At 42.5% G+C, this 19,338-nt stretch overlaps 1 protein-coding gene across 3 annotated transcripts in view; it reads left to right on the top strand.

The window, feature by feature from the left end:
• The window catches only part of GOLM2 (golgi membrane protein 2), a 98,244-nt gene that overhangs the window by 13,790 nt on the left and 65,116 nt on the right, over positions 1-19,338 (top strand). For all 3 annotated transcript variants that reach the window (XM_059702761.1, XM_059702751.1, XM_059702771.1), the window contains exon 2: positions 18,131-18,185. In XM_059702761.1, coding sequence (XP_059558744.1) covers positions 18,131-18,185 — 55 coding nt within the window. The remainder of the gene's footprint in view (positions 1-18,130; positions 18,186-19,338) is intronic.

The raw sequence follows: 19,338 nt of genomic DNA, 5'->3' as shown, positions 1-19,338 counted from the left end.
CACTCTTAAAAGTCTTTGTTTAAATGACATCTTTTTATTGAGGCTTTCTCCCTCCTTTCCATCTGTAATTTTTTCCACAGCACTTATCAGTTTCTAATATGTTGTATGACTTGTTTATTGTATGCTCAGCCCACACAGGAAAGCAGGGATTTTGTTGTTGTTGTTGTTAAATATATTTTACTAGGGGCCCAGTGCACGAATTCGTGCACCAGTGAGGTCCCTTGGCCTGACCTGTGGGCTCTCTGACATCCTCCACGGGGTCCTGGATTGCGAGAAGGCACAGGCCAGGCTGAGGGACCCCACCAGTGCACGATCAGGGCCTGGGAGGGACTGCAGGAGGGCTCCAGGATGTGTCTGGCTTGTCTCATTCATCCCGATCAGCCAGACCCCAGCAGCAAGCTAACCTACTGGTTGGAGCATCTGTCCCCTGGTGGTCAGTGCACATCATAGCGACTGTTTCACCAGTTGACTGTCTGCCCCCTGGTGGTCAGTGCATGTCATAGCAAGTGATTGAGCATCCTTAGCATATCATTAGCATATTATGCTTTGATTGGTTGAACGGATGACCAGACACTTAGCATATTAGGCTTTTATTATATAGGATTGATTTTTTAGAGAGAGGAAAGGAGAGGGATAGTTAGAAACATTGATGAGAGAGAAACATCGATCAGCTGCCTCTTGCACACTCCCTACTGGGTATGTGCCTGCAACCAAGGTAGATGCCCTTGACTGGAATCGAACCTGGGATCCTTGAGTCCGCAGGCCGATGCTCTATCCACTGAGCCAAACCGGTTAGGGTGGAAAGCAGGGATTTTTGTTTGTTTTTGTGATTTGCATTATCCCCAGTGCTTAGAACAATGACTTGCACAAAATAGGTATTCAATAAAAATATGCTGAATAAATTAACATAGGAAGAAATTAAAGGCAATTTTAAGACCTAAAACAAGATTTGGCAGCAGTGTTGGGTAGTCTTGGCAGGAGGTGCCTGGAATATGACTAAATTAGAGGAGACCTGGAAGTGGAAGGTGTGACTAGAATAAAAAATTGGGAGCATGTTGGAAGGATGAGGGACAGTGAATGTAATGAAATTTTTATCTATACAAATTAACATAATTCCTGTAGAATCAATTTAAGTTTGGGTTCTCATTTTAAAGGAGGCAATGTAATTTTTAGTAGTAAAAAGGAAAAGGAAGGACACTGTTTGCTGACAATGCACAGACATAGTAAAGAGTAGTTTACTTATTAGTAGTTTAATGGTTAAAAATACCTTGTCTATGTCAAGGAAACCATTTCAGATAACTGGATAGAGAAAATGGTGCCCACCTTATGGAAGGCATTAAATGCCTGGTAGAAGAGTTTTAGATTCTACTCTATGGGCAATAGTATTCTATCACAGGATCTTGACTAGAAGAAATACTTGATGGAAAACAAATTTTTGCAAAGATGTTACTCATTACTATTTGGAAATTGATAAAAGTGTGAAAAGACTAGTGATAGATTAGATTTCCTCATTTACTTATTTGATAATACTATTGAGTGCCTGCAGTGTGCCAGGGGATTACAGGAGTGACCAAACAAGATATCTGCTCTTATGGAGCTTGTACTAGTATTCTAGTGCAGCTAGATGAGAATAGTCTGTGTAGATAAGGTGGTCACCATGAACATAGAATTAAGGGTCAGATCTGAGAGAAATTGAAAAAGAAGAATTGACAGGACTTGGTGACAGTTTATGTGGAGTGTGAATGCAGGCAGTTGTAGGCACTAATGGGCCGATGAATAGGAAGAGAAGAGAGCAGAGACATAATAAAAAGGTTGATAATGGCACTAAAGGTAATGGGAAGTTGAGAAGGGCTGCTAATTTGTGGAGAAACTATTTAGATTTTTTTTTCTTCAAGTTTCGGAGATTCGTGAGAGGTGCAAGTAGAAACGCCTTATGGACTGGATATGGCAGATAGGGAGGAAATTCTTGCTCTCATACTTTCCAGGTCTGCCTTGCTTTCCCTACCCAGTTCTCATTCACCCCTTCCCTTTCATAGTCCACCATTTGCGCTCTCTTATATGGCTTAATCACTCACTCAAAATATCCTTTGTGGGTCGACTGGAGGCACTATCCTGTATCTTCCTCATTCTGGGACCCAGGCTGACTGAGAAGCTACCCTCTGAAACATTTGTTGCTATGGTAGAATGAATGTGATGAATTGTGCTCCTCCTAATTACTTGTGCTTGGAAGTGATTCATGTCATTTTGCTCACATTTCATTCCCTCTCCCTCAACCCAGCTTCAAAGGAATGGGGAGGACAATCCTACAAAGTGCCTGGGATGAGAACTAGGAGTATTTGCCAATACTAATGACTACCACAGGCCTTGATTATTAATTCATTCTAACATAAACCTGACATAGGATTTCAAATCCTTGAAATTTAAAACTATCTAAAAAGAGATTAGAATTGCTGAACAAACTATACCTTTTCAACTTAATCTGGACTGCTCATCCTTTCATATTTCCTTTCCAGCAGCCCTGTTCATTCTTTACTATCCTCATTTGAGCTAAGATTACATGTTCTTTTATTTCAGTTTAGTTCTTGCCATTCTTTTCTCCTTTACATGCCTATTTCAAGCAAAGCTGCAGAAAATCATATTCACCAGACTGGTACGTACTTGTAAAAATTTATGATCAGCTACCTAAACTGGATTTTCAACACTTGTTCCAACAACTTTCAAACTTTAACCTCTTCAGACTTCCCCTCAACCCCTAACCCCACTTAAGCTATTTTTCTTCTTCTTCAAGCCCAACAGGTGGTCTCTCCTGCTTGTCCAAGAATTGCACAGGAACTGATAAAACTTTCATTACCAAATATATAGGCATACCTACATCTCTACCCTTGTTAGAATAAATTTAAAAAAAAAGTTCATGCCCGGTCGGTGTGGCTCAGTGGTTGAGCATCAACCCATGAACCAGGAGGTCACGGTTTGATTCCTGGTCAGAGCACATGCCTGGGTTGTGAGCTCCATCCCCAGTAGGGGGTGTGCAGGAGGCAGCTGATCTATGATTCTGCCATCATTGATTTTTCAATCTCTCTCTCCCTCTCCCTTCCTCTTTCTGAAAATCAATAAAAACATATTTTAAAAAGAAAAAAAAAGGTTCATCCTTTCTCCAGGACTAGCTCTTCTCTGGATCCAATTTCCTCCATTTTTTCAAGGACCTTGTACTATTATTATTGCACTCTCCCTCTTATATTCAATCTATCTATACTTTCTCCTCAGCACTTAAAAAATACTTGAGTCTTTCTTCCCCTTCCAAGTCAAATTTCTTGAAAAGAGAATTATCTTTGTTCACACCTGCATTTTCTCTTCCTACTCCTAATATCTCAGCATCTTTTTACGCAGCACTCTGTGCTCTTGGCTCCCATGACATCTCCTTTTTTCTTCTACCTCTCAGTTCTTCTCAGTTTCCTTTTCTGGCTTTACCTCTGTTCATTATTAAGTGTTATTGTTCATAGTTTTCTGTCTGAGACCCTAGTCTCTTCTCCTGTTCTCTTCCTAAGTAATCATATTTACTTAGAAAACTTCAGTTATGCTATTAATTCAAAATGAGTATCCCTTACCCAGACCTATTTCCTGTTTCTTTTACATTTTTGTATTATTAGGCTCTATACAGTGTCTTTCATCAAGTAGGTGTTCAATTAATGTTTTCCTTGTGACTAGCTGACAGAGTGAATGATTAAACCAACTTTGTAGTGATTCTTCTACAGACCAATACTAAATACTTTGTATCCTCAGGCCTAGTACATAGTGAATACGTGGTAAATGCTTTATAAATGACTAATTGAAGAAAAATGAATGAGTGAATAAAAACACTTTGCAATGATTTATTATAGCCAACCAAGACAAAAAAAAACCTGCTTATTCTCTTAAAATATATAACAGTATAGCCCTGGCCCATTTGCTCAGAGGTTAGAGTGTTGGACCATGCACCAAAGGGTTGAAGGTTTGATTTCGGTCAAGGGCACATACGTGGGTTGCAGGTTCAATCCCTGGCCCTGGTCAGGGCACGTGCAGGAGGCAACTAATCCATGTGTCTCTCTCACATCGATGTTTCTTTCTGTCTCCCCCCCCCCCATTTCCCTCCCATTTTCCCTCCCTCCCTTCCACTCTCTCTAAAAAATCAATGGAAAAAATATCCTCTGGTGAGGATTAACAAAAAATAAAAATGTAACAGTATAGGTTCAACTAGAGTTTGCTTCAGGGGAGACTACTACTTTTTTTAAAAAAATATTTTTAAATATGTTTTTATTGATTTGAGAGAGAGAAGAAGGGCGAGAAAGATAGAAACATTGATGAGAGACAAACATCGATCGGCTGCTTCCTGCAAGCCCTCCACTGGGGATCATGCCCAAAACCCAGGCATGTACCCTGACCAGGAATTGAACCAATGACCTCTTGGTGCATGGGACAGTGCTCAATCCAGTAATCCACTCCGGCTGGGTGGAAGACTGCTACTTTAACAGATCATGTGAAAGTTGTAGGTGTCTTTGAAATGTTGTCTAAATAATGTTAGCAGTGAAAGAGTAGGAAGAAAACGAGGTTAATCACCTACCTGATCTAGTATATGCAGAATGGTTATGAACACAGACTCCCATCTGGGACTGCTTAGGAGAATATACAGAATCTACTATAGGCATATGATAGAAGACCCAATTTCCTCATCTGCAAAATGGATAGCCTATTTTATAGGGTGGTTGTGAGGATTAAATGTAATGATACTTGAAAAGTACTTAGCACAAGACCTGGCATAAGGATTTAATACTCATTAGTTATTATTAATGAAATACCATTTTGATCCAACTGGTATAGGTGCCAGCCAAAGACATACTTTAGACGAGTAATCACCAAACCTGGCTGCTTATCAGAATTTATTTGAATTTAAAAAAAAAAAAAAGATTCCTGGGTTCATCCCAGACTACTGAATCACACTGGAGTGGGGTGGGGGAGGCAAGAATTTATATTTCTTAAAACTATCCAGGTGATTCTTGAGCATCATCCATGTTTGACAGCTATGTTATAGAAGATAAAATTGTTTCTAGAAATCATCTGAGCATGAGATATAATCAGGAAAAATGTATCTGGTGTGGAGAAAAAGGAGCCAGAAAAGACAACTGTAAAAGCCAATTATGTATAACCTTTGGGATCAGTGGTCATCGTTGTGCTGATTGCCCAAGAATAGGTCATAATGAAAGTGAAGCATGCACAGCTGAGCCATTTTCAAGGCCCCAGTATGAAGAGAAGCAGAGCAACTGAGCTGGTAATAGCTGCCAAAATTAATTCAGAGTAGCCAAGTAGGATGGAGAAAGCATTAAAAGAGCTTCAGAAAGAGATGGTAGAAATATAAATGTTAAGTTTTAGGTATTGGAGGAAGAAAGATTAGAGGAAAAGAAATGAAATAGCTGTGGATGAGCAAGAGATGGAAAATCTCAGGAGAAGATAATTCTTACTGGGAGGAAAAAAAGAGATGAATATATGCCACAAAAGAGAAAAAAAGAAGAGGCCTCAGGAAGGATAGTAAATACATTTTAGGAGATTAACATGGAAAAAACCAAGAGAGCAGGGAAAATCAGCCTATAATAGATGGATTCCAAATCCCAGAAAAACAAATATTACAGAGGGGGAGAGGTAAAGTAAAGCCTAAAGCAAATGAAGTTGATAAGGGGAAGTAAATGAGGGAATTCAGAAACCTTGAAGGATAATTAGAATTATACAAATATGGATAAAGTACAACTTAAGGTAGGAAAGTATGTAGTACAAAGAGTATGGAACATAAGAGTCATTCAGCAAACATCTATTGTTTGTTGGTGTCAGGCAGTATGCCAGATGATGGACACACAGGGATGAGTGAGAGACACAGTTCCTGTTCTCATGGAATTATCATTTCTGATAAACATTGTGGGTAGAAAAAAATTGGGTGACAGTCTTATTGATAAAAGGATGTTTTGCTTTTGAAAGAACTGAATATGAAGCTCTTCCCAGTAGATTTGGGACCAGGCAAGGCATTTTGAGAACTATGGGTTTTTGAAGGATGTATTAGACTCTAGGTTGAAGTCTATCTGACCATCCTATCACATATCCATCCATCCATTCATCTGTATATTCATCCACCTATTTCTTATCCAAAAAGAAATTTGAAAGACAAAATAAAATAAGTATTTGGTATCTTTCTTGTATATTGTAAATGGATATTTTAGGAAAAGTCTTAAAGTAAACAAAAAGGGACCTATGAAGCCAGACAATGAGAATACTTTTCATAAAATAAGAATTAAATAATACTTTTTAGAATTTATGTACTGTTACCTGTCTGGAATAAAAAGGAAAAAAAGAGAAAATCTTCCTATGTCATTGCCACTTCAGCAGAGAGTATATGTGGCAAAGTGAACTATCTTTTTTTCTAATCATGCAATAGTGAGAACTCTAATTTCTCAACAACTGGTAGAGTCATTTAGAAGATAAGCAAATTTCATTTCGAACACAAGGAAATTAAAACTATGAGAAGGAATAATCAGAAAGGAAGTCAAGTTTCCTTTTGAAGGTGATAAATGGTAGAAGTATTTAAAAAAAGTGAAGGCTCTCGGGGAAAGGGTTAAAGCCAAAGGAGTTAAAGAATTAAAAAGACCTCTCTATATGCAGAAATTATTAGTGAAAAGAAATAAAACACAAACTTGAAGTAATTGGAGCAAATGTTAAAAATTAGAAACTAAATGGGAAAAGTTTTTTGAATAGACTCAAAATGGTAGAACATAAGATTAAAGCCAAAATTAAGTTATTGTTTTACATACAAGGGAGTGTCATGGTAACTAAAAACACATTCAGATTTCCTTAAAAGGACAACATTGAATGTTAGAAGAATTCTTTTATCAATCCATTTTAGGAGCTAGATAAGAATTTTGAGGGTAGGGTATATATGTGGAGAGAAAAGGGATTAGATGCCTGTAATATTGCAATGTCAAAAGAGGAACAGATATTTTAGTAGCGGACATCTAGATTCTAAAAGTAAGCAACATGATAAAATTACTGTAGTTGAAAGAGAACTTCTGGATTTAATGATCTGCCAGCTGGGCTCTGTAGCATCTTGGATCAACTCCTTGACACCTCTGTTCAAAGGCACAATAAAACTAGGAAATAAGAGAAATTGGGTACTGGTACCTGTTGATAATACTAAATACTGAATATGAGGTTTATCTGAGAATCCTATTGGAAAGATTGACATGAATAATAGAGAACATGAGATGCTAAGGGAACAATATGCTGTAAGGGGTCTGAGAAGCTAACTGAAAAATCCTACATGGCAAAGGAATGGGGTAGGAAATAAATTCATTATGCTTAGATTAAAAAAAGGCTTCTATTTAAACATTCTGGAGAAACCAAGATGGTGGCATAGGTAAACACCAGAGTTTGCTGCCTCGAACAACCACTTCGAAAAGACGGAACAGACATCATCCAGAACCACAGGAAGGCTGGCTGAGTGGAAGATCTACAACTAGGAGGAAAGAGAAAAACATGCCGAGACTCAGAGGAGGCGCAGTGCTGAAGTAAAATACTAAGGTGCAGAGTGCATGCGGAGCAGGCTGGTGGCTGAGGGCGCGGTTGTCGTTTTCAATCGGGAGGGAGTCTCAGGCTCTGAGCTCCAGTTCCGGGCGAGTCTCTAGGGACCCAAACTCATACGGGAGAAGCGGGACTGTCTGGCATCGCTCAGAACCCTAGGGCAACTTTCTCTCCGAGGGGCTTGCAGTGATTACAGGGACACTGAGAAGCAGAGCCTCTGAGGACAAGACTGAGAGCAGCCATAATTGCTAACCCCACTCTGTTGATCCCGTGGGACCCGCCCCGCCCAAGCCCTGCAGGGAGACTTTTGCTGGGTAGCCTCAGGCAAAGGCTAGATTAGCACCTCCCTAGAGATCCAGGAGCCAGGAAGCCCAGAGGTCAGAGTGGGACCACCCAGTTTGCAGCTCCGTGGAACCATAAAAGACACACTCAGGGGGCAGACTCAGTGAGCACCAAAGCCCCATCAAAGCAAGTCTAGCCCCAGAGGGGTGTCTCCAGCACAGAAGTTCTCCCACTGCAGACACAGCTGATTCTCACAGCCAATTGGCCTGGAGGTCAATTCCTCACAATGATAACTACAACAATCAAGGCTTAACTACAAGACTGTGCACAAAGCCCACAAGGGGGTGCACCAAGAGTGTCTACCTCAGGTAATTGGGACACTTAGCACAGAAAGGCACTCTAACGACACAGTGAAGCATAAAAAATGCCAAGACAAAGAAACAGGACACAAACAACAGAATTGGAGGAAAGCAAACTGTTGGATATAGAGTTCAAAACCACACTTTTAAGGTCTTTAAAGAACTGTCTAGAAGCCGCCGATAAATTTAATAAGGCCCTCGAAAAGACTGGTGAGACGGCCAATAAATGTAGTGAGATCTTCAAGAAGACTGGTGAGACCGCTGATAAATGTAGTGAGATCCTCAAGAAATCTAATGAGACCCTCGATGTTGTGATAAAGAACCAACTAGAAATTAAGCATACACTGACTGAAATAAAGAATATTATACAGACTCCCAACAGCAGACCAGAGGAGCACAAGAATCAAGTCAAAGATTTGAAATACAAAGAAGCAAAAAACACCCAAACGGAAAAGCAAAATGAAAAAAGAATCCAAAAATACGAAGATAGTGTAAGGAGCCTCTGGGACAGCTTCAAGCGTACCAACATCTGAATTATAGGGGTGCCAGAAGAAGAGAGAGAGCAAGATATTGAAAACCTACTTGAAGAAATAATGACAGAAAACTTCCCCCACCTGGTGAAAGAAATAGACTTACAGGTCCAGGAAGCGCAGAGAACCCCAAACAAAAGGAATCCAAAGAGGACCACACCAAGACACATCATAATTAAAATGCCAAGAGCAAAAGACAAAGAGAGAATCCTAAAAGCAGCAAGAGAAAGAAAATCAGTTACCTACAAGGGAGTACCCATACGACTGTCAGCTGATTTCTCAACAGAAACTTTGCAGGCCAGAAGGGAGTGGCAAGAAATATTCAAAGTGATGAATACCAAGAACCTACAACCAAGACTACTTTATCCAGCAAAGCTATCATTCAGAATTGAAGGCCAGATAAAGAGCTTCACAGATAAGGAAAAGCTAAAGGAGTTCATCACCACCAAACAAGTATTATATGAAATGCTGAAAGGTATCCTTTAAGAAGAGGAAGAAGAAGAAAAAGGTAAAGATACAAATTACGAAAAACAAATACACATCTATCAACAAGTGAATCTAAAAATCAAGTGAATAAATAATCTGATGAACAGTATGAACTGGTGCTTGTAATAGAATCAGGGACATAGAAAGGGAATGGACTGACTATTCTTGGTGGGGGGAGGGTGTGGGGGTGAGGGAAGAGATTGGACAATAATCGTGCACCTATGGCTGAGGACAGTGGGTGGGGAGTAAGGGCGGAGGGTGGGGTGGGAACTGGGTGGAGGGCAGTTATGGTGGGAAAAAAGAGTAACTAATGTAATAATCTGAACAATAAAGATTTAATTGAAAAAAAATTAAAAAAAATAAACATTCTGTGATTTTCTCTGTAATACTATGTAAAATATATTGCTCCAGACCAGCTTTTGAAATGTGAGGACTTCATATGTGAGTCATAGGGGCCAGCATCTCCATTCTCAATAAAGAAGAATGAAGAGAAAAATTAAAGTGGTAAGAATAAAGCAGTAATGCCCATATAACCTGTTACTATTTTTGTACTCTGTGGATTAAATTTCCCCTCTTCATTAAAAATTTTTGTAATTGTATAACGATGTAAAAGAGACAGTTCAGGAAAGCTTAGGCCACTCAAAGCCTTATGTTCAATAGCATTTCTCAACCAAAATGGTGGCTTGCATAAACGCCGGTACATGCTGCCTCCCACAACCACATCAAAATTTCAACTAAAATATAGAACTACCATCATTCAGAACTGCCTGAAAGCCTGCTAAATGGAAGTGCTACAACTAGAGAAGTAAAGAAGAAAGTACATGAGACTGGTACAAGGAGCAGAGGATCAGAACGGGCTGGTCCAACACCCATGTGTGGCGTTTTATAAATTGGGAGGGATATCTCCACTGTGAAGGCCTTCTGTGAGAAGCAAGGGGTCCCAACCCCACACTAGACCCCTAGCTCAGGGTTCCAGAGCTGGGAAGATAACTCCATGTAACTTCAGTCTGTAAAAACTAGTGGGGATTATGGCTAAGTGACAGGGAGGCTGCTGGAAACACAGGCAGTTTCTCTTGAAAGGCCAGGTCATGGACTTATCCAGACTCAATCCCTCTGGGCTACAGCACTGGGCGGTGGCTTTGGGGGACCAGGGACATAGGGGAAGAACTGGATTATCTGGCATCAGGGAAGGAACTTGGGGGTGACTTTCTCCCAGATGGAGGTTCTCACAGGGGTCATTGTTCCTATGCTGGACCTGCCCCCCCCCCCCGCTTTGTCCACAGAACTGACTGGCAGCCATATCTGAGTTTCCATCAGTATGACCCACACTGTTTACTCTACCCTGGTGATTGCCTGAGACCTGCCCCATCCAATTTGCAGCCCTACCCAAGCTATTTGCAGCTGCTTTTCCATGTGAATGGCCTAATCTGGCTCAGGCTTCTGACTTTGCTAAAATATCTTAAACAAGCAGCAGCTGGAGTCAACGTGCCTCAAACCTATCAATAAAAGGCCTAAGACCCTGCTGTAGCACCAGCCTGCCTTGCTTCACCCCTGGGCCTTCCCTGGGCACTTCCAAGATATCTGTAGATCTCTGTCTAGCTCAGCCGTGGGCAAACTACAGCCCGCGGGCCGGATCCGGCCTGTTTGAAATGAATAAAACTAAAAAAAAAAAAAAAGACCATACCCTTTTATGTAATGATGTTTACTTTGAATTTATATTAGTTCACACAAACACTCCATCCATGCTTTTGTTCCGGCCCTCCGGTCCAGTTTAAGAACCCATTGTGGCCCTCGAGTCAAAAAGTTTGCCCACCCCTGGGCTAGCTCCTGCCTGGTGGCCCTAGGTGGTAGCTGATTTGCACCTCTCTGGAGGCCTCAGAGCCAGTGCACCTGGTGGACAGCTTCAGACCATACTAGATTACAACTATACACATCCACTAGTGACACACTCGAGGGGCAGACTCAGTGAGCACCAAAGCCCCACTGAAGCAAGTCCTGCTCCATAGGGGTGCCTCCTGCACAGCTGCTCTCCCACTGTAATCGCAGCTGGTCCTCACAGCCGATTGTCCTGGAGGTCAACTGCTCCCAGTGACATCAACGGCAATCAAGGCTCAACTACAACTGTGCACACAGCCCTCACAGGGGTGCACCTAGAGTGCCCAGCTCAGGTAACTGGGGAGGCTGAGCCACTGGGCCCTACAGGACACCTACTACACAAGGCCACTCTACCAATTACAGGAGATATAGCACCTCTACCGAATACATAGAAACGAACACAGGGAAGCAGCCAAAATGCAGAGACAAAGAAACATATCACAAATTAAAGAGCAGAAGAAATCCCCAGAAAGAAAAATTAATAAAATGGAAGCAATGGAAGCAAGCAAACTACTGGATACAGAGTTCAAAACAGTGGTTATAAGGTTGCTCAAGTATCGTAATGAGCACTTCAAGGGACTCAAAGAGAGCTTCAAGGGACTTAGCGAGACTTTCAAGGATCTTAGTGAGAATTTCAAAGACATGAAAAAGTAGCAGTCAGAAATACTAACTGAAATCTATATAATCCTATATAATGAAAGAGAAAAATGTAAATCGACCATCCCTTTGCTATGCTCACCAGCCAATCAGTAGTGGATATACAAATTAACCCATATGCGGGTTAATTTGCATAGACAGGCATGGGAGAGCCGGCAGCTTGGGGGGACGTGGCTTCCTCGGTCGCTCCCCCAAGCCGCCGGGCAGAGAGCAGAGCAGGAGAGCCAGAGGCTTGGGGGGATGTGGCAGAGTGGGAGGCCGTGGGACAGAGACAGAGCAGGAAAGGAAAACCTAGAGCATGAGGAGCACCAGGAATTCGGGGAATAGTAGTTCTGGTGGCAACCCCAGGACCAGAAGCAGAAGCACAGAGCACAAGGAGCACCAGGAATGCTGGGAATCGTAGTTCTGGTGGCAGACGGATCTCCTAGACACTAGAGCAAAGTGAGCCTGGAGCAAGTTACTGTTGTAGTGGGGGATGAAGGGAAAGCAAAGGTAAGTAAAATCAGAGTGTCTAGGAAAAATTAAAGAGAAGATATCCTAAAACTTCCAGGAAACCTCCACCAATGAAGGGAAAAAAAAAATGCCTCTATTATTCTGTGAGCAACAAACCAAACTGGGTTGGGGGTCTCAGACAATTCACTCGTATGATTGCAAAGACAGACAGAAACTCCCAAGATGGAGAGGGCTCCCCTGAGGGCTCCCAGATTGGAGAGGGTGCAGGTCGGGCCGAGGGACCCACCTCCAGTGCACGAATCTTTGTGCACTGGGCCCCTAGTCCTATCTAATAAAAGAGAAACATGGTAATTAGCCGTACATCCACTACCCTTCCCTTTGGCTAATCAGGGCGATATGCAAATTAACTGCCAGTCAAGATGGCGGCTGGCAGCCAGGCAGCTTGAAGCGAACATGATGCTTGCTTGCTTCAGTGACGGAGGACTCCAACGTACCCCGCCTACTGCTGCCGGCCTCTGAGCTTGAGGTTTGAAACATTGTTGCAAATATAGAAGCTAAACAAAACCCCAGAAACCTGCTTTCAGCCAGCCAGGATCTCAGAGCTGGAGTTGAAACAGTGTTTCAATTATAGAACCCAAACAAACCAGATACCTGCTTTCAGCAGCGGAGGCCTAAGTGCTGGAGCCAAGCCTCAGAGCTAAAGCTGTCCCAGAATAAAAAAGAAAAAAAGGAGCGGTTGGGAGCTTCAGTCACCCCCAGCCTGAAAACAGCCCTCAGCCCCTCAACCAGACTGGCCAGGCACCCCAGTGGGAACCCCCACCCTGAAGGGTGTGTGACCAGCTGCAAACAGCCATCATCCCCTCACCCAGGCTGGCCAGGCACCCCAGTGGGAACCCCCACCCTGAAGGGTGTGTGACCAGCTGCAAACAGCCATCATCCCCTCACCCAGGCTGGCCAGGCACCCCAGTGGGGACTCCCACCCTGATCCAGGACACCCTTCAGGGTAAACCAGCCGGCCCCCACCTGTGCACCAGGCCTCTATTCTATATAGTAAAAGGGTAATATGCCTCCCAGCACCAGGATCAGCGTGACAGGGGCAGTGCCCAAACCCCCTGATTGCCCTGCGGCTCTGTGTGTGACAGGGGGCAGGGCCACAACCTCCCTATCCGCCCTGTTCTGTTCATGACAGGGGAAGGCACCCCAACCCCCTGATCAGCCCTGCTCTGTGTGTGACAGGGTGCGGCGCCCCAACCCCTCCCCCCCACACACACAGGCCCTGCTCTGTGTGTGACGGGGTATAGCCATAACCTCCCCATTGGCCCTGCTGCCCTGAGTGTGACAGGGTGCGGTGCCCCAACCCCCTGATCTGCCCTGCTCTGTGTGTGACAGGGGGTGGTGCCCCAACTCCCCTATCGGCCCTACTCTGTGAGTGACAGGGGGGAGCTCCCCAACCCCCTGATCAACCCTGCTCTGTACGTGACAGGGTACATAACCCCAACCCCCATGATGGGCCCTGCTCTGTGAGTGACAGGGGGCAGTGCCCCAACCAATTGGCCCTGCTCTGTGCGTGACAGGGGGTAGCACCGCAACCTCCCCATCGACCCTGCCTTGAGTGTGACAGGGGGCGGTGCCCCAACCCCCCAATCGGCCCTACCCTGAGCGTGACTGAGGATGGCATCGCAACCTCCCGATCCACCCTGCTCTGTGCATGACAGGGGCCGGCGCCCCAACTCCCCAGTCAGCCCTGCTCTGAGCCCGACCAGGGGCTGCACCTAGGGATTGGGCCTGCCCTCTGCCACCCAGGAGCGGGCCTAAGCCAGCAGGTCGTTATCTCCCAAGGGGTCCCAGACTGCGAGAGGGCACAGGCCGGGCTGAGGGGCCCCCCCTCTACCCCCCTGAGTGCACAAATTTTTGTGCACCGGGCCTCTAGTATAGATAATAAAAGCCTATGCAACCATTATGGTGGAACAGAACAAACAGTCACTATGATGCACACTGACCACCCGGGGGCAGACGCTCAATGCAGGAGCTGGCCCCCAGTGGTCAGTGTGTTCCCACAGGGGAGTGCTGCTCAGCCAGAAGTCGGGCTCATGGCTGGCGAGTGCAGTGGCAGTGGCAGGAGCCTCTTCTGTCTCCACAGCAGCGTTAAGGAGCAGCAAGGGGAGTGGTAAGGAGCATCGAGTAGGTGGGTGGTAAGGAGCGAGGGGTCCCGGACTGCAAGAGGGTGCAGGCCTGGCTGAGGGACCCATCCCCACACCCCAGTGCATGCTTTTCGTGCACTGGGGCCTCTGGTAAAGAATAATTTACAAGGATTCAACAGTAGAGTAGAGGATTCCAAGAATCAAATCAACAATTTCAAATTGAGGAAGCAAAAAATACCCTATCAGAAGAGCAAAAAGAAAAAAGAATACAAACGTATGAAGATAATATAAGGAGCTTCTGGGACAATTTCAAGTGTATCAACATTTGCATTATGTGTGTGCCAGAAGGAGAAGAGAGAGAACAAGATATTGAAAACCTATCTGAAGAAATAATGACAGAAAACTTCCCCTACCTGGTGAAAGAAATAGACTTAGAAGTCTAGGAAGCCCAGAGAGTTCCAAACAAGAGGAACCCAAAGAGGTCCACACCAAGACACATAATAATTAAATGCCAAGGGTTAAAGACCAAGAGAGAATCTTAAAAACAGCAAGAGAAAAGCAGTTAGTTACCTACAAGGGAGGGCCCATACAACTGCCAACTAATTTCTTAACAGAAACTTTGTAGGCCAGAAGGGCATGGCAAGAAATATTCAATGTGATGAATAGCAAGGACCTACAACCCAGATTACTCTACCCAGCAAAGCTATTTAGAATTGAAGGTCAGATAAAGAGCCTCACAGACAAGAAAAAGCTAAAGGAGTTCATCATCACCAAACCACTATTACATGAAATGTTGAAGGGTATTCTTTAATAAGAGGAAGAATAAGAAGAACAAGGAGGAGGAGGAGGAGGAGGATTAAAAATATGAATAATAAAATGGCAATAAATACATATCTATCAACAATTGAATCAAAAAATCAAAATAAATGAACAAGGAATCTAATGAACATAATAAACTGATGAATAAAAAAGAACCAGAGGCATGGAAACATGGAACAGACTGATGAATCTCAGAGGGACGGGAGGAGTGAGGAGTGGGGAGAGATTAACCAAAGATCTTTATATGCATACTAGAGGCCGGATGCATGAAATTCGTGCAAGGGGCTTGGCCCTCGCAGCCGTGGCAGCTTGCCTCAGCTTCATCCGGAAGGATGTCTGGTCTAATTAGCATATTACACTTTTATTATTATAGACTAGGGGCCCGGTGCACGAAATTCGTGCACTGGGTGTGTGTGTTGGGGGGAGTGTCCCTCAGCCCAGCCTGCCCCCTCTCACATACTGGGAGCCCTCAGGCGTTGACCCCCATCACCCTCCAATTGCAGGATCGGCCCCTTGACCAGGCCTGACGCCTCTGGCCTAGGCGTCCGGTCCGGGCAGCGGGGACCCACAGCTGCAGCGGCCCCGCGATCGTGGGCTTCACTTTAGGCCCAGGCAAGGGACCCCTAGCTCCTGGGACTGCCAGCTTCGACCGTGCCCAGCTCCCATCGCTGGCTCCACCCCTACTTCCTGCTATCACTGGCCAGGGCGGAAAAGGCACCTGATTCTCTGATCATGGCTGGGGGGCAGGGCAAAGGCGGCCCCAGGGCCGCCTTTGCCCTGTCCCCCAGCTCTTAGCTCCCCCCTGGGTTTCCGATCACTGTCAGTGGCAGGGGGCTTCTTCCTGCTTTCCCTTTCGCCTCCCTGCATTGTGCCTACATATGCAAATTAACCGCCATCTTGTTGGCAGTTAATTTGCATATAGCCCTGATTAGCCAATGAAAAGGGTAGCTCGTACGCCAATTACCATTTTTCTCTTTTATTAGTGTTGATATGCACTACCTATGGACATAGACAATAGGGTGGTGAAGGTCTGGGATGGAGTAGGAACTGGATGGAGTGGGGCAGTGGGGGGAAAATGGGGACATCTGTAATACTCTCAACAATAAAGATTAAAAACAAACAGAAGGTAAAAAAGAATAGCATTTCTCTAGCAATTTCAAAAGCAAGTTTAAAATAAAGAGTAAATGGAAAAAAGTACAAAAAAGCTGAAATAGCATCCTAAAAATGGATAAAAAACAAAGTAATACAAACTTGTTGGGAACAACAATAAAGGATGCTTATCTTCTTTGAAGGGGCAAACATGCAAAAAAAAAAAAAAGGCTCATGAAAATAAAGGAAGTGGAAAAGAAAGTAAACATGGGCTAATTAGAAGTTAGAGAGCATTGTTAGTGATCAACTGATCATATAGCTGTTGGTGTTAGTTGGTGCCTGAACTCCAGACCCACTTTTTCAACTACCTATTGAATATCTCTTCTTGGGTATGCCATAAGTGTCTCAAATTCAATAGGTCCAGGTCTGAAAAAATCATCTCTTCACTTCTCCCTACCACTCCAAGTCTCTTTCTTCTGTGTTTCCCTATTCTGGAGTATTATAATCTTACTCATCTAGTCCCCCTATTTTAAATATATATATTTTTATTGATTTCAGAGAGAAGGGGAAGAGAGAGAGAGAGAGAGAGAGAGAGAGAGAGAGAGAGAGAGAGAGAGAGAGAAACATCAATGATGAGAGAGAATCATTGATAGGCTGCCTCCTTCATGCTGCACACCGGGGATTGAGCCCACAACCCAGGCATGTGCCCTTGACTGGAATTGAACCTGGGACCCTTCAGTCCACAGGTCCATGCTCTATCCACTGAGCAAAACCAGTTAAGGCTAATCCCCCTATTTTAGAAATGTAAGCATCATCCTTGATGTTTCTTATTTTACTCCTATATCTGATCAACCAACAAGACCATTCTTCCCCTTGATAGTTCTCATATATAGTTATCTCTCTGTTGTAATTCTATTAATTTAGACCAGGGATTGGCACACTTTTTCTGTAAAGGACCATATAGTATATACTTTGGGTTTTTCAGGCCATGTGGTCTTTGTCACAATCACTGTAGCTTTAAAGTAGCTATAGACAATATGTAAATGAATGGATGTGGCTGTTTCCCATCAGACTTTATTTAAAGATACTGAAATTCACATAATTCATGAAATATTATTCTTCTTTTGATTTTTTTTTACTATCTAACCATTTACAGATGTAGAAACCCCTTATGGGGGATCACCTTGTAAGTTATATAAATGTTTAATCACTATGTTGTACACCTGAAACTAATATAACATTGAATGTCAACTGTAATTGAAAAATTAAAAAAATTTTTTTAATGTAAAAGCCATCCTTACCTAGCCATGCCTACAAAAACAAGCAGAAAACTAGATTTGGCTTACAGGCCATAGTTTGCCCAACCCTGGTTCAGACATTTTCTCTCATATGAAATACAACAGTAATCTCCTACTCTCCTAGATTACAGTGACCATAAAAATGAGTCCTATGTAATATCTGTCATTCTATGAAATCTTGATAAGTATTAATTACTTTTGGTTTGATATTAATTGATTCAAGCAATTCTTTTTTTAATGTAGAGTTAGTAAGAGGTCTCCTCTAGTAAGATTTTGAAAAAACATGCCATTAAGCAATATTCAACTGAAGCTTTAAAACTTTTGAAAGTTATTATGCTATATATTAAGTAAAATGAATAAATTATTATAAAATCAGAATTTATCTCTAATTCTTTTTGGAAAGAGGTGATATATATATATATATAATGTATATATAATAAGGATTTTTCTTTTGCATTTATGATCAAGCTCAAAGTGAATGTGAGAAAAAAGTAAATGTGAGCAGAACTACGTATTCTTTACTAAAATGAGAACTTAATTTTTTTCAGGTTAAACTACAGAGCAACATATCATATCAGATGGCAGACATACATCATTTAAAGGGTAAGAAACTTAATTACAGATTAAAGATAAACAAAGGTCACTAAATATCTAAAACCCTCAAGAATTTAGAATAATAAAACAGCTAAATGAAAATTTTTGAACAAAGTTCCTCAAATGGCAAAACATTTATTCTTTTGTCTTAAGATATAATAAGATGTTTTAATATTGCTTTATATATAATAAATGCAAGTTAAAATTTGAGGCCAGTCCCCAGCCAGTGTGGCTAACTGATTGAGCATTGACTCGGAAACCAAAAGGTCACTGGTTCAATTCCTGGTTAGGGTGCATGGCTGGGTTGTGGGCACAAGCCCCAGTAGGGGGTGTGCAAGAGGCAGCGGATTGATGATGTGTCCCTCTCATCGATGTTTTTATTTCTCTATCCCTCTCCCTCTCTCTCTAAAAATTGATAAAAAACATATATAAATGTATTTTAATTTGAGACCAGCATTTTAATCTTGTGCTGTAGACAGAGTTCATTCAATGAAATGTTGTTAATAGAATTCTCTAAGAAAGTTGAGCTGTAGCTTCAGAAACCATGAAATTTCTAGGGGAAAGGTAAGGGGTTATCCTTCTGTACTATGCCAAATCTGCTAAAATAATCCATTCAGGTATAGGGATGCTTTGGACAGGTCCTCCAAGCTTAATGTTTTAGATATCTTGGAAACAGAAGGAAACCTGGGAAGATATGTATATTTTCATTTAGATGAAGTGATAGGAGATAACCAAACTTTTTATGGGAAATAATAGGTAAGGAGAAGAAGCTCTATGCTTTTTGACATTACTTCATATCATCTCTGGCTTTTGGAGTTTGGGGTCTTGAGGATCACCCTTCTTCTTCCTCATAACCCTTTTGTTATGACACCTTGTATTTTAAAACTTTGCATGCAGTGACTTTAAGTTTATATATATGGGTAATACATGTCTCTAATTTCATAAATATATCTTTATTCTATAACCATTTTGAACCCTTTCGATAGAATTAGATAGTATATTTTTATCATCCTCTTGGAGAAGCCAACCAGAGCTGGCTCTGTAATTTATTGAAGTTTTGCTTTCACCTAGCAAAACCATTAGGAAGTGTTATTTGTGTGTTGTAACCCAAAAATAGGAATTATTTTTTTACTGTCTGTGATTTAGAACAGCTTTGATTTTT

This window comes from Myotis daubentonii, chromosome 1 (genome assembly GCF_963259705.1).
Source record: "Myotis daubentonii chromosome 1, mMyoDau2.1, whole genome shotgun sequence".
In the NCBI taxonomy this organism is placed as follows: Eukaryota; Metazoa; Chordata; class Mammalia; order Chiroptera; family Vespertilionidae; genus Myotis; species Myotis daubentonii.
This window is presented reverse-complemented; position numbering and strand designations above follow the sequence as displayed.